This window comes from Ostrinia furnacalis, unplaced genomic scaffold (assembly GCF_004193835.3).
Source record: "Ostrinia furnacalis isolate ACB-3 unplaced genomic scaffold, ASM419383v2 OfSCF7387, whole genome shotgun sequence".
NCBI lineage: Eukaryota > Metazoa > Arthropoda > Insecta > Lepidoptera > Crambidae > Ostrinia > Ostrinia furnacalis.
Genome location: NW_021137626.1, coordinates 125,295 through 140,986, shown reverse-complemented (window position 1 = coordinate 140,986; position 15,692 = coordinate 125,295). Strand labels below are relative to the sequence as shown.

General features: G+C 34.7%; 1 protein-coding gene across 2 annotated transcripts in view; it reads left to right on the top strand.

Annotated features, from left to right (window-relative positions):
- Positions 1-5,569: 5,569 nt before the first annotated feature.
- The window catches only part of LOC114364356 (uncharacterized), a 51,192-nt gene continuing 41,069 nt past the window's right edge, over positions 5,570-15,692 (top strand). For both annotated transcript variants that reach the window (XM_028320478.1, XM_028320477.1), the window contains exon 1: positions 5,570-5,781. In XM_028320478.1, the coding sequence (XP_028176279.1) occupies positions 5,725-5,781 (57 nt within the window). In that variant the 5' untranslated portion in view covers positions 5,570-5,724. The remainder of the gene's footprint in view (positions 5,782-15,692) is intronic.

Genomic DNA, 15,692 nt, shown 5'->3' with positions numbered 1-15,692 from the left:
AGAAGATGGTCACATTCTCACATTTTTTATTAATCCCGATCGAAAACAGCTCTAGCTACTTATGAAATACGTGGCTACATGAGCCTGACCCACAGACCCACACAGGTCATAGGTACACGTTTCTGTGTGAGAAATTCTCACTAAGTAAGCAAATAGGCAGGAACTAGGTAGATGTAGCCCGCGACTTCACAAGCTACCTAGTACCAAAGCATTAGTTTTACTTTTAACATTAACATTAACATTGTAAAGTTTCTTCAAAAACTGACCAGTAATTTTTGCATGAGTTACAAACATTTATCTTTATAATCTTTGAATGATTTGGTTCCCGGGCAATGGAAACCGCTACAAAATACGATAAAATAAAATCGGATTCGAACTTGTGTCTCCGTAGGTATATTACTATAAAACTTATTCAGTCGCTTAAAAACAAGAATGTGTATTTTCGCTCGTGGAGTAAAATAATAATAGTAGTGGATACTTAGATAATTTTTATGCGTAAAAAAAGTCTTACGATACTAAGAATCTACTTTATGTTATGCTTAAAAAACAATGATAGATCTTGAACTTTGCCACTACTTACCACACCCCCCAAAGTTCATCCATAATCATTAAACATTACATTATTTAACCGACGGTTTTTACTTAATACACTCGCGAGCAAAAGTATGGAATCACCTACATGGAGTTGTTTCCATGCGATCTTGTGTACTAACGAACCTGTCTGTAACAAAAAAAGTTGCACCATTTTAAAAATTAAACTTTTAACTTTAAATTGATACCAAATTCATTTAAATCACACCAGTGTTTAAAAAGACAATATCCGGCCTGATGTGAAGAAGTAAGGAAAAAGACATTGTACTTATCAACTGTTTATTGAAAGCGTGCTTATCGGTGATCTGCCGTCAGTTTCGAGCCTGTGGCAGGCCTTTTTGGAGTCTAATTCTATTGCTTATATCTTAGACGAACTGTCCACTTGCTAACAGCTATCCTACGAACATTTCTAAGCTCTTGCTGGACGTCGATACCAGTCAAATGACGATTTCATAGAGAGGTTGACATGAAAAAACGGTCATCCCTCTGCGATGTGCACCGGCGCTGTTCAGAACTTGGTCTCGGGATAAAGCCACCAGTCTCCCGAAAGAGTCTTAAAACTTTCGAGACCCAGGATTGACTTATGTGGAGCTGACGTGCGATAGCCCGCTGGCTGAGCCCTTCTTGCAATAATGCAACGATTTGTGCTGCTTCTGAAGGTGTAGAATCCCAGGTAAAGTGTCAAAAGAAGCGGAGATGTGTATGGATCAACGTGTGAAAGCAAAAATCCGAAAACACGTGCTTTTATAGACCGTGTCAAACAGTTGATACATGTCTTTTTCCTTACTTCTTCACATCAGGCCGGATATCTTTTTAAATACTGGTGTGATTTAAATGAATTTGGTATCAATTTAAAGTTAAAAGTTTAATCTTTAAAATGGTGCTACTTTTTTTGTTACTAACAAATTCGTTAGTACACAAGATCGCGTGGAAACAACTTCATGTAAGTGATTCCATACTTTTGCTCGCGAGTGTACATAAAATATGGCGGTTTGGTACCTACCTGTACCTACCTATCTAATAAGTTTGTACTTCCTTTTTTTTATTCAAGATATTAGGGTAGGTGATGTAAACTGAGTGAGATCCAAGCTTCCGATGATTTTTTGATGTAAGTAGTCCGCTGAAAATAATAAGTTTTCTACCTAGCTAGGTTCTAACAAAGGTACTCTGTGGTATTAACTCCTACCTAGGTAGGTATGTACCTCAGTACGGTTAGCACGAAAAACTTTCTAGTTCGAATCGTTTGCGTAGGTATTCGAATCGCCATCAAAAGATGAAGATCAAAACATGAGAAATGGTTGCACGAAACTTATTTTGAAAATCAAAACTGTCACGTTATCGTTTAATTCGAAGATTGAGTATCGAATTTTGTCGAATACGCAAACGATTCGAAGACGAAAGTTGTTCATGCTAGAGGTACAGTACCTACTTTGAGAACCGTTTATGTAAGTAGGCACCTATAACTAATAATATGCATGAGTGCGTTTTACCATATTTATTTTCCATTGTGTCTGCTCTGGAGCTATGGAATCGCTAATATAAAAATAAAGTAAAAACCTTGAAACCATTCTACAAGTATTTGTGAAGTAGCGACATCTATTGAGGTTTATGTAATTTAGAGTATTTCTACTTCGTTCTAAAAGTTATTTCTACTGTGTCGAGATGGCGCTATGCTACGAACTAACTTTGAAAACATTTCTCCAGTATGAAAATGTAGGTAGTGTTGAATTAGTAGCAATTAGTAGGGTAGGTAGTAGGTACCTACTTAGTATGCGGCTTCAAATTCAAATTATTTATTGCATGTCACATGGCTTACATATGTAAAGTTAAAAATGACATAGATAGTTCTCAAATAAGTAACGTAGCAGAACCGGATTAATTGAACCAAAAAGTTATATCAAACATGTATTACTATGCAAAAGGCACAAAAAATTACAGCAGCATATACATATACCCTGTATATGTATATGCCTAAGACTCCCCTCCCCTGACAAAGACTAAACTAGGATACAACCTCTATTTTACTTATTTTAGTACCCGGTCGAAACGTCAGGCAAATACAGGTCATCATCATCATCATCATTTCAGCCACAGGACGTCCACAGTCACTGCTGAACATAGGCCTCCCCCAATGACTTCCACATCGCACGGTTGGTAGCGACCTGCATCCAGCGCCTTCCTGCTACCTTTATCAGGTCGTCGGTCCACCCTGTAGGTGGACGCCCCACGCTGCGTTTTCCGGTACGCGGCCTCCATTCCAGAACCTTGCTGCCCCATCGGCCGTCAGTTCTGCGTTCTATGTGCCCTGCCCACTGCCACTTCAGCTTGCTAATCCGTCGGGCTATGTCAGCGATATGTCAAATACAGGTAATACTTATTTCATTATTACCTATCCCCGTATCGCGTTAAAACGTGTTTAAATTAATTCAATTATGCAACGCGAAAGTTTAAAATTAATACATACTTATACACTTACAAATTACATACTCAATATTAGTAGGTACCTAATAGATAACATTACCTAAGCACATCCTTTCTCTGCACGAAATGTATCACCTTTCAAGTAGATTATTATTAAATTATTGTATGTAACTAATTTAATATATAATACTGAAAATATCCAGTGATGAGCAGCCCTGACGTAATCAAACCAGGTCACCAGTCAAACATATAACTCGGTAAGCAATAAATCCTCAAATATGTAATACCTATTAATAAGTAAGTATTTTAAACAATTGGAGTTACAAATTGGAACTCAATTGATTGGCAGTTACCAATTAGGTTACAATGCAATAAGTACCTACTGTAATTTCCGCAATTTGAATGAAAACGTAACTATTAGATAAGTAGTTACGAACATGCTCAAAAGTCAATTTTTTCAACCATTAGATTAAAAATAATAAATTTAAATACTTAGGTCTTCGGCCGGATAATCACTTTCTATCGTGATGCATACCTACCTTCCTACAGTTCCTACAGGCCAAAAGCTTTGTTGTCAGTAAAAAAGTTTGAGTTTATTATTGAATTCAGTGTTAATCGTCATTCGTCGCTTTGTAAAAACTCAAATTAAGTATAACCTGTGGTATAACATAGGTAATTAAGTAAGAAGAAGGAAGACAAGGGTCGTGGCATTATCTACTGAGATGCTCATGCTACGACACCATGCTGAGTGGATACCTTTTCAGTATCATTACCTACTCATTAAATAATGTTAAGTAAGTATTGTAAGTGTATTGTCGACGATACTGAATAAACATTTTTTCTTTCTTTCTAATTTATTATTAAAAAAAAATCTAAAATAGGAATATTTTAAACTATTATGTTGCATTTTTTACTATAAAATTATCACTTCACGGGATTTATTGCAACAATATCTATTTTAACGGTAAATAATATTTACCCTCCCGACGTTTCGGCTCGGTTGCACGAGTCATGGTCGCGGGCAGACTGAAGAGATGAAAGAGGGTAAATATTATTTACCGTTAAAATAGATATTGTTGCAATAAATCCCGTGAAGTGATAATTTTATACTAAAATAGGAAGGCACGTACTTACTTAACTAAAGTTACATACTTACATAATCAATAAAAATATCAATTGCAAAAAGTACCTAATTAATTTGATATTTGTAAGTAGGAAGGTACCTAACCTACATAACAATTACGAGTATTAGGTCGGACTATAATTACGTCGTATCTCTGTCAGTTCGATCTATATCAAGACGCTGAACACGTTACTTTATCTGCTAATCTAAAAACTTTCTAATTAATAGAAAAGTTGAAAAATGTCTGTTTTGGTGTAAAAAGTCAAGAACCCTAGGGTCAGCATCGCCCATCCGCGTCGATTGCAAAAACAGCGCGTCCTAATCGTCTTTTTTCTATAANGTGCCCCCAGATAACTCGGTAAGTAATAAATCCTCAAATATGTAATACCTATTAATAAGACAAGTATTTTAAACAATTGGAGTTACAAATTGGAACTAAATTGATTGGCAGTTACCAATTAATAGGTACAATGCAATAAGTAGGTACCTACTGTAATTTCCGCAATTTGGGTAATGAAAACGTAACTATTAGATAAGTAGGTACGAACATGATCAAAAGTCAGTTCTTTCAATCATTAGATTAAAAAGAATTAGAAAATAATTTTAAATACTTAGGTCTTTGGCCGGATAATCACTTTCTATCGTGATGCATACCTACAGGCCAAAAGCTCCGTTGTCAGTAAAAAAGTTTGAGTTTATTATTGAATTCAGTGTTAATCGTCATTCGTCGCTTTGTAAAAACTCAAATTAAGTATAACATAGGTAAGTAAGTAAGAAGAAGGAAGACCAGGGTCGTGGCATTATCTACTGAGATGCTACGACACCATGCTGAGTGGACACCTTTTCATACTCATTAAATAATGATAAGTATTGTAAGTGTATTGTCGATGATACTGAATAAACATTTTTTCTTTCTAATTTAATATTAAAAAAAATCTAAAATAGGAAGGCATCGCGTCATATGAACATCAATAGGTACCTACTCACTTACTTAACTAAAGTTACATACTTACATAATCAATAAAAATATCAATTGAAAAAGTAGGTAGGTACCTAATTAATTTGATATTTGTAAGTAGGAAGGTACCTAATACATAACAATTACGAGTATTAGGTCGGACTAATTACGTCGTATCTCTGTCAGTTCGATCTATATCAAGACGCTGAACACGTTACTTTATCTGCTAATCTAAAAACTTTCTAATTAATAGAAAAGTTGAAAAATGTCTGTTTTGGTGTAAAAAGTCAAGAACCTAGGGTCCGCATCGCCCATCCTCGTCGATTGCAAAAACAGCGCGTCCTAATCGTCTTTTTTCTATCACAACAAATCCCGCGGCGAGTCTGCGAGCGAGCAAATAACTTTTCTTAGTGAATTACCGGAGGTTGGCGGTTTCCCCGGTCCCCTACGCGCCCTCCCGCCATTTCTCCCTCTGTGGAGCGTCATTCAGTCATTTCGCGAAGCTCACGGTGCTTCCAAACGCTCAGTTTGGCGGGCTTCGTGTACCCAACTGGCCGTGTTCCGAACGCAGTGTGAACTCCACGCGAGTCCTGACCGCATCTTTACTAAGTTTATGTGTAAAACGTGAATAATGACAATAAAATCAAGCATCGTTTTGCGGTGGTTCGCCATCGTCAATGTTCTATTGGTAAGACGTTATTATTTTAAAATGTTTTATTCAATAAATAAACGTGTAAAATGTTACTTATAATTCAATAAATCTGTTAAACTTTTAAAGTAATTGAATTAAATTTAAAAACAATTACGACGTCGTTTTTCACGTGCGTATTGTAGTTGCGGATGCGAGTATAAACAAACAGTTTGTCCTTTCATATTCGTGTTCTTTAGCAATAAATATAAAAACTTTTTATCTATAAACTGCAGTGATATTATAAATAATAGCGGCCCGTAAAGTAAAGTTAATAAAAGTTGTTTATTGGTCTTTAATAGCAAAATATTGTCTGCAAGATACTTAGTTATATCCAATTTATAAAATAGTTAATTATTTTTTATGTAACTTAAGAAATCTTTTTTCTATTTACGCATCAATCGTAATAAACTAATTTTGAAATAGGAAAAAATAATTAAAGTAGGTAATAATGTATTGAAATCAATACAATTAATACAATTAGTGAAATTCTAAAATGATTAAAATAATAATGAAAATATATTTTCATGAATGCGTAGCTGACCTAGTAACTCAATTAGTAAGGTTACACAAACTAAACTGGAGTTAACTAAATTTTTGTTGTGATTAATTTAAGTACTTCTTAAGTTGTAGCTAGCTGCTAATAATTAAATTAGTAAGGAATTATTAGGTAGGCCTACGTTCTAGTTTGTTATCAAACATTAAGCTACTAACGTCACAAAAACTGGTGTCAAGCTCTATGAGCCGTCGTAGGTAGGTGTCTGACATGCCTCATATTAAACACAGAATGATACCTAATTTAATTTAGGTTAATCAGCTTAATTTGAGACTGATACCCCAACCACACCCGAGACACATAAATACACAAAGTTATTTCATACTATGCATGGTCCAACTAAGAATTAAAGCCCATACCACCATAGTCAAGAATCCAACTCCAACCGCTACTCCACCGAGGCGTAGTTTTGATGCTAAAGGTAGAGAGATGAGCTAAATGCAATATCGAAGATGATTTATTGTAGCCGACCAAAGCGTTTAAACCATAATAATAATTAACATACGATAATATCGCTCTACATAACTGTATTCATCTATTAACCATTGCAACACCGTGCATCCGAATGATCCATTCACCAAAATTAATTAAAGAATAAGAGCCTGAAATCATTTATTTATATTAACGTAACCAAAACGTAACTAAAAAGGTACTTACAAGCAAAAAAAGTAAACAATTAAACAAAAAACTGATTGTAAGAAAGTTATTTCATAATCCAAATAGTAACAGGAAGTGAAACTCACTGAAATTCAGGACAAACTATATATTCTAGCAGCAGACAGTAATTTGAAATTACATCACAAATGAAACGCGTAAAAGTAAGTACTTGTTATTTATTTTTCATAAATATACAAACAGTTATAATAAGGGTGCCTTTTAAGTACTTAATGAGTATCGATTTCGAATAAATAATTCAAAATAAAGTTAATGAGAGTAATAACTAAGTATTAATCAGATGTTCATGATAAAGTCAATAATCGTGCGTAAAAAAATATTGGCTATTATCATTATTTTGTTTACAGTTTAAACTTTTCTCAAATTACGCTACAATTTCAGTTCGATTCAGAACATCTTCTCAAATTAACGTAATAGGTCCGATTTCGAACGAGCGGTTTATTACCTGAAATAAAAGATAAAACGTGAATTGTAAACGTATTTTAGGAAATTCTGCTTTGTAGTTTTAAACACTTGACGAACGAAAGCTTCTTTGTAAGCTTTTATTTAAAGTATGTATATTCTAAGCGCAAATTATAAATAAAACTTAATAAACTTAAACGTTATTAAAATTAAATCTTCGTCAGAATAAGACGTCGACGTCATTTACCGTGTAGAGATCCCGCGATCGATCTAATGGCCCAAAAAAAAGATTCAAATCTGGACAGATAAAGATTTAGAGCTTATTAAATCTCTAGAATTGAGCCGTCACTGTGTATGTAGAGTTCGCGCGATCGATTATTTTTACACTTAAATTAACGAAAATCCTTTCTATACATTTTAGACTATACTAAATGTTCGAATTAACTTTATTCTAAGCTCAAAAGAAGATAAAACTTTCTGAACTTAATTTTGATTTAGAACAAGAAATCTCAAATCTCCAGAATAGAGCCGTCATCGTGTAGAGAAGACCAACTATCCGCGATCGTAAAATTGACGATTGATCGAAACTTATTGATTTTTCTTACGAAATGCGTTGAAACGTGAACAAGTGAAGTGGCGGGAAGCATTTGCGGCTCGGCTCATATCAGAGCATGCATGCGAAGGGCGTGGATGCACGCCGTACCGCTATACGCTTGCCGTATCAATTACCAGCTCCGCTCTACTCCAGTGCACCCAATTACTAGCTCTGGTTCACATGATTCCTATTCATAACGCCGAGATTGTAGAGGATTTGGAATCGGCACGTCATTTGGTCGTTTTAACGGCAAAAAACGATTTTGAAATTCTCGTGTTCCACATCGGACGGTTTATGGGAAACAGCGAAAGCGAAAACCAAAATAAAGTTAGAGTTTACCTGAAAGTGTGGTCTTTAGGTCACAACTTTAGTGTGATTACTTCTGGTAAAGCTTGTGACCTCATCTAACACAATTTTCAACCCACTCGATAGAAGAAGAAAACTGAACTTAAGTGTAAAATACGAAACCATACGGAGAACTTATAATGATATGGGGACACATCACGTCAATGGGTTCGATTTGCGACTGTATTAATTTAGCGAAATAGCTTAGATACTAAATAATACTGTGTTTATTACCTGATTGTGAAAATTTTCTGATGATGTAATAAAAGTAAAACCCACATAGTATTTTCTTATGCATTTACAAGTAATATCCGAGTTATATAAATGCAGTACAATTTTAACCGTTTCAGTTTCAGTAATATCTGATGTATATGTATGTATATAGTGGTTTTATACATAAAGCACGACACACAAGCTAATGATCCATCTGATGGAATGTGGCAATCTTTAATGGACATTCGTAACATCTAGAAAAAACCCGAGACATTCTTGTTAACCGTAGTCTTTCCTAAACTTAAGATCTCTATCGCCTAAAAGGATTTTTTTATTACTGCAAGCTTTATATTGACTTCACTTGTTAGTATGTGTGGGACAAATCTTGCAACTGAATTTAAGACCAGTTCTCCTCAACCGATTGAGCTGAAATTTGGTATAGGTACTTATGTAATTACGATGACAATGCAATGTTATGGTACCATTGAGCTGGTCTGATGATGGAGTCAGGAGGTGGCCATAGGAACTCCTAAACGAAACAGCGGAAACTTATTGAGTTTGGGTTCGTTGGATTCGACTTCTCGAGCACTTTGGTGCTAAATGATGACCAGGGCCCAGAGATTGAGATACAACTAAAAAGTGTAAAATAAAATTAATAAAAAAATAACTTCTTTAAAAACAAGCTTTATTTCGAAAGCTTGTAGCGCTAAAAAAGAGGAATAAATTCCATGCGCGATACAAGCTTTCGAAATAAAGCTTGTTTTTAAAAAAGTTATTTTTTTATAATTTTTTTGTCATATGACTAGCTACACTAGGTACCTAATTTACTCTCGTCGTCTCGTTTCAGCCGAAAGACGTCCACTGCTGGACAAAGGCCTCCCCCAAGGATTTCCACAAAGACCGGTCCGGTTTACTATCCTACTTGAATATAGGAAATTGTTTACATAAAAAAAAAAGTTTACACACACGCCTATTAATCAAAATATACTGAAGTGTTAATAAGCAATTACGGTTACATACGTTAAAGCGAACATTCAAAGTTATTGGATTCAAATATTTTTTCAGCTAGAGAATCTGTTTGTGCGTGAAATTACAAACAATGAGAACGTTATTTGTTTACTTGTCGTAGTCCAACTTGTATGTACCTAATTATACTTTGTTTTGACATCCCCAACGAGCCGGTAAGAGTGATCACGCACTGCATCCGAATTCGAGAATGTAGGTAGGTAGGTACATGTAGCAGTAATTTGTAAATTTTGTAATAATTTCTTTTTCATAGATTCGGATCGGATGCAATGTGTAATATCTCTTACTGTAAGATCGATATAATCATAAAATATAGGTTTCAGAATTTTATAGTTATTAAAACTTTTTTTAGCGATTAGAGTCGCTTCTCAAACTAAATTATAAACAAATAATTAGGCAGTTCGATTTTTTCAAGTTGTTTATTTATAATTTCGAATTTTAGTCAGTAAGTAAGCATAAACTCGTTATCTTTATACAAAATGAAAGTATGTAACACAACACGCAAACAAAACGTTTTTTTAACTTAGAACTCTCCTTTTTACTGAAACAGTAGAGGCTTCCAATACACAATACTCTTGATCTACTCGTATCATCATGATTATTTACTATTGTTTATATCACGCATGAGCAGAATNGATTCGGATCGGATGCAATGTGTAATAATATCTCTTATTGTAAGATCGATAAATCCAAAAATATAGGTTTTAGAATTTTATAGTTATTAAAATTTTTCTTAGCGATTAGAGTCGTTTCTCAAACTAAATTATAAATATAAACAACTAAGCAGTTCGATTTTTTCAAGTTGTTTATTTATAATTTAGAATTTTAGTCTATCAACTCATTATCTTTAAACAAAATGAAAGTATGTAATACAACACGCAAACACAACTTTTTTTTAACTTAGTAGGTACTCTCCTTTTTACTGAAACAGTAGAGGCTTCCAATACACAATACTCTTGATCTACTCGTATCATCATGATTATTTACTATTGTTTATACCACGCATGAGCAGAAAATACTTACTCTTGATCTACTCGTATCATCATGATTATTTACGATTGTAATTATATCACGCAAAAGCATAATACATCTTCCCGGAACTGTGGAATACCGCGACCATGCACTGGTTTTCAATTATTCTGAACTTACCTGCTTGTGCTCACAGATTACACCTGCTCGGTCGCACTAGCAAAGCACGTTCATAGAGTGCCACCGGCCCCCGTTTCACGGAATTTTGATTAAAGTTGCATAACGATGGTCGCAGCGGAGGCTGGTCGGGCCGCGTGGGAATCCTCTCCAGCGCAATTAGGGGCCACTGGGAGTAAGGGCGATTACTACTCTCTGGTTTTATTGTGACGCTCTTTGTCGATGTTAGGTTTTGTACACACGAAAGCACGAAGTGCGCAGTCAGTTTTATGGCTGCAGTAGTATCACCAGTTACTATTATAAGTTGTCTAATCAGAAAGTAGACTTTAATAGCAGGAGAGTCAGTGAGATCCAAGCTAAAATTTGCTCGCTGTGTTTAATAAAAAAAGAGTCTCACGCAGAACTGGAAATCTCTTCACAGTTGTTGTCTATTCTTTATGTTCTTTGCATTGCCATATTACACCTGACGCAAAAGCTTTAATAAGGCACTGAAAGCCGAAACTAACTTTGGAGTCATCAGGGTCAGTTCCATTTTATTTCACACTTGAATCGGAATTTAAATTACGAATCCCCAAGGTTTTAACAACAAAACCGCATGTCTCTACATTGCAATCCGATAGATCTCTTATGACCACTTGACAAACCAAAAGCTCTTAAGTAGATTTGCCGCAATGTGGACAAACCTTTATAAACCTAGTAAGTACAAACTATAGTCTACCAGTGTCGCTAACCACGTGCGGGGATATTTTTATTTAAACGAGATAATGATAACCGTTTAATGTTGGTAGGGGTGATATAGGAGCTGAGTGTTCATGCGATAAATAGGTTGTTTACTAATTGTTATGCAAATTCAATTGCAGATTATTTCACGACATTTATTTATATTCGTTGAGAAAATGCATAAATCAGAAGTTATTCTCCTAGACACATTGTGCGACATAATTTTGTTACTTATGTCTGATATTTGAAGAAAGGTCTAGGCTTACGACTATTATGCTGGTAAGTTACACTTACTTAGCTGGTCTTTTTAATCGTACTCTGTCATTTTGTCGCGCTTAAGCTGGGTTACTCCATCTTACTTTAATTTTGACAAACGTCAAAAATCTGTCAAACTCCATACAAATAACACCTCTGTTATCGTTACAGTTACGGTCAAAGTTAGGTGGTGCAACTTAGCCTTAAAATATATATCATCATGTATCATGTAAATCAACTATAAAAATATTTTTTCTATAACAGATCGTGCGTATCGAAACTCATTAGTTAGCTCAATGCAAACAAATCACGACACCACTGGGTGAGAAAGTGATTTGCAAATAACATAGAGTATCATGTATGTTGGCGCGTCTCAGTCAACGACCCGCACCAATTACGGTTGCATAATGGACCATTTTTTCTGAGTTCGGAATTGGTTTTTTAGTAGCGCTAACAATTTTGTAATGGACGTAGTGCCTATTAGTTTGTATGTACATAGATCGTTTAATTGATAAATGACTGGCGTCGTCCGTAGTAGCTTCTTCGGTTTTTTTTTTGATTGAAAAGTTAGTAGTAAATCACTGGTGGAAATGTACCGCGACAATTAGTTTGCCGTGTAATTAAGTGGTTGATGAGACGGGAATGTCTTTAGTAGTGATCATTGTAAAAAAAACACAAGATGGCCAATCACAACCTTAAATTACTTTGTTTATACGTGTTTTGTTCTGTACTAGTACATACTTCTACTAAATGCCAATCAAATCGCATACCTATATTAAAAAAAACACTCCAGACACCTCTTCAAAATATTCTTAAGTCACAATAAAGAATTATATTTACACGAAGTTAAGTATATCTTTTTGATCAAGAACATAAACTTTTAAGAGCCACTTACGCCGTTATTAATTTTATTGTAAAAAATAATAATCATAATGTCCACTTGACATATTATTCGCCATTAGGATATTTTAAACTGCACGATGAGACGTTTACCTACTTAACTTTTTTGCTTATTTTAAAGATATCAATCGATTAATTGGAAATTGTGATAAGAATCTGGCGTTCGAAGACGAATGTCAAATACGTACAAGTGGTCTACATTAACATAGTTAGGAGTTCTTTGAGTGGTAAATAAATAAGTACCTAATCTTATTATCAGATATGATCTGGCAGAACGTGCACACAATGGTTTTAAATTAAAGCCAATTTAAATGGAAGTAACTAGTTTTTTGCACGAATGTGCCATCACAATGGCTATCTCACCTGAATTAGAATTGGCAGACTCTAATCACAGCATAATATAAAGCTGTTATCTTAACTAATTTATCGTAAAGTCAAGATTTGATAGCTTACAATATCATTGTAGCGTGTTAACTAAACCAATTGGTGCGCTAAAAGTGTTTTAATCTTATCAGTGATAAGAAACGGCAATGAAGCCAATTGTGCCAATCATACGATTACCGATGGGTTTTATTGATAGTTAAAGATATGGATGAGCTTGAGCATACAGGTTTAAAAAAATGCTTACATTTTCTGCTGTCATCATGAAATCGGTAATCTTATACGGTGACTAGGAAATCTAGTAGAAAACTCTAAAAATATTATAAAATTAAGTAGGTATATCTTTACATTATAAGGGAAGAACCATCAAATTTACGACTTACTTATACGTTGTCATTTGCGTGCTTATCAGTTTGTTACGGAAAATCTTTATAGCTAAGTAGTTCCGACCAAAGATCGTCGTAAAATATAATTAACTGGAGCATAAATATGAATTTTCATTTACATCTTACCCTAGATGTAAATGAAAATTCATTTATGCTATATCTTTCTACAAGAATCTCTGAGTATACTTACCAAACCTTAACTTTGATAGACCGTCATTTAACCGTGACTTGTTACGTTCTCTTACCTAATCCATTCAGTTACCTTTGATGAAACAGAAAAACAAAGTTTATTTTCTTTTTCTCATATTAATACAGGCAGTAATTACACGGTGGCAAAAATGAAAATAAACAAGCATTAATTCCAAAGTGTCTATTTGTAAGCAAATTAGTGTCATCATTTGCAAAAAGTAAGGCACCTTCTTATTACGATTGGGGCCACTGAGATTTAAAGTAACGATCGAGTGATAGGCTGCTCTGCCCATAATATAATTCCTGAGGTTTCATTTCAGGGTATGTACGGTATCTGACATATCCCGTATAAGATTGCTATCTTATCTGATGATGACGAGGTCAGACATTTCGTTGTAAGGCTTAGCCGTACCTGCTACAGCACCGAGTTAAGTATTATCACTGAGATGCGAGTACCTACTTTCGAGAAAAGTTTTGATTACACTTAAGCTGAGTTGCACGGTTACACCACCTAACTTTGACCGTAACTTTAACGATAATCGGTGTTTTTTGTATGGAGTTTAACAGATTTTTGACGTTTGTCAAAATTAAAATAAGATGGTGCAACCCAGCCTTAGACTTTTTTGAAATAATTCGTCTTAAAAATGTAAAGCTGTTCTTCGTCCTTAAGTTTTACCTTCAATTAGTTTTTTTAACCTTTACGATTATTTTAGAGCAGTCTTAACATTAATTTGTTTGAACTCGGATTTTATTTTTTAGTGTAAGAATTTCCTTGACAATTTAGCAATACTATGGAAATATTCTACACAATATAATACTTATCCAAGTACAACATTGATTTTCTGGCAATGCTTATTTATTTAAACATAATATTTGTACCTACCTCAAGTTGAATGTAATAAATAAGTCTCATTAACTCGTGTTACTTGTTAACTCTCCGCGCTACCCAAATTATTTATTTGATATATTTGAGCAGTCGATTTATACCTATTTTCTTGAAATACTATTGCGGCTTAATTAGACCACAAGCTGAGCAAATTTTACGAAGTAGTTAGGCAGAACTCGTATGCATATAAGGTCATTTCTCATAAATTCCGATGATGATGTATGGCAGGTTTCAATCTACTTGTCGTACTATAAAATATTAACGTTCCTTGTACGTAATGACGTAGATTATGAAATAATAGAGTTCATTTTACAAGCGAATTCGAATTGCAGTTAGGTAAGGATGCAGGTTGAATGAGCTGGTCAGTGCAGGTACCGTTGCATTGCCGTCAATGGCTGGTTCTGTGCCTACGACCCTGTGTGCCCTATCGATCCATATAAGTGCAGCCAGAGCCTCCAGACATACACGGAATATTCACCACGACAGGTAGATTACTAGCCATTTCAATTTATTAACTCAACCATTTAATATTAGATGTTATCAACTTCAAGAAGACTCTACAGGTATGGTACAAAACGATGCTAGCAAAATACACAAAAATTACAACTATTTATAATATCCATACATATTTATGACACAATTTGTAATTGTAATGCTCATTATATTCTTGATAACATTTTTTTATTCTATTTATTCAATAAACGAGTCGAGAATGCTTTAGGTGCGCGATCAACTAATACGCTAAGCGATAGTATCAAAATGGAATGTAATAAGCAATGTTGACTAATTGCTGAGCGCCGGAATAATTTCAGTGCAAAAAACAAAAGTTAGAAGCCGAATGTTTTTTGTGAGAGGCTATGCTTAATTCAATTAAGTGAGCATTAAGAATGACAGGTGGTGTCAACAGGCGAAAGAAAAAACCGCGCTGACCGACGTCTGCGCACGGCGAGCCATATCCGTCGGATCAGCTGGCTGACCCACTCACCCATTTGAAAACAACGCTAATCAGGATAGCTGTAATTAATTAACACACTTATGCCAACACAAAAGAATTTAAGCACTCGCAAAAAATAACCGGTAACATTTAAACTTTTTTGACACCGTTATTGTTGTGAATAACTAAAATTACTTTCTCGTAATTTCAGATAGTAGAGATAGACACTGACAGACTGACATGCGTGAATGAATCTCACAATCCATGAACTTGTTTTAAAATCAAAGGAAAATAAACGTTGA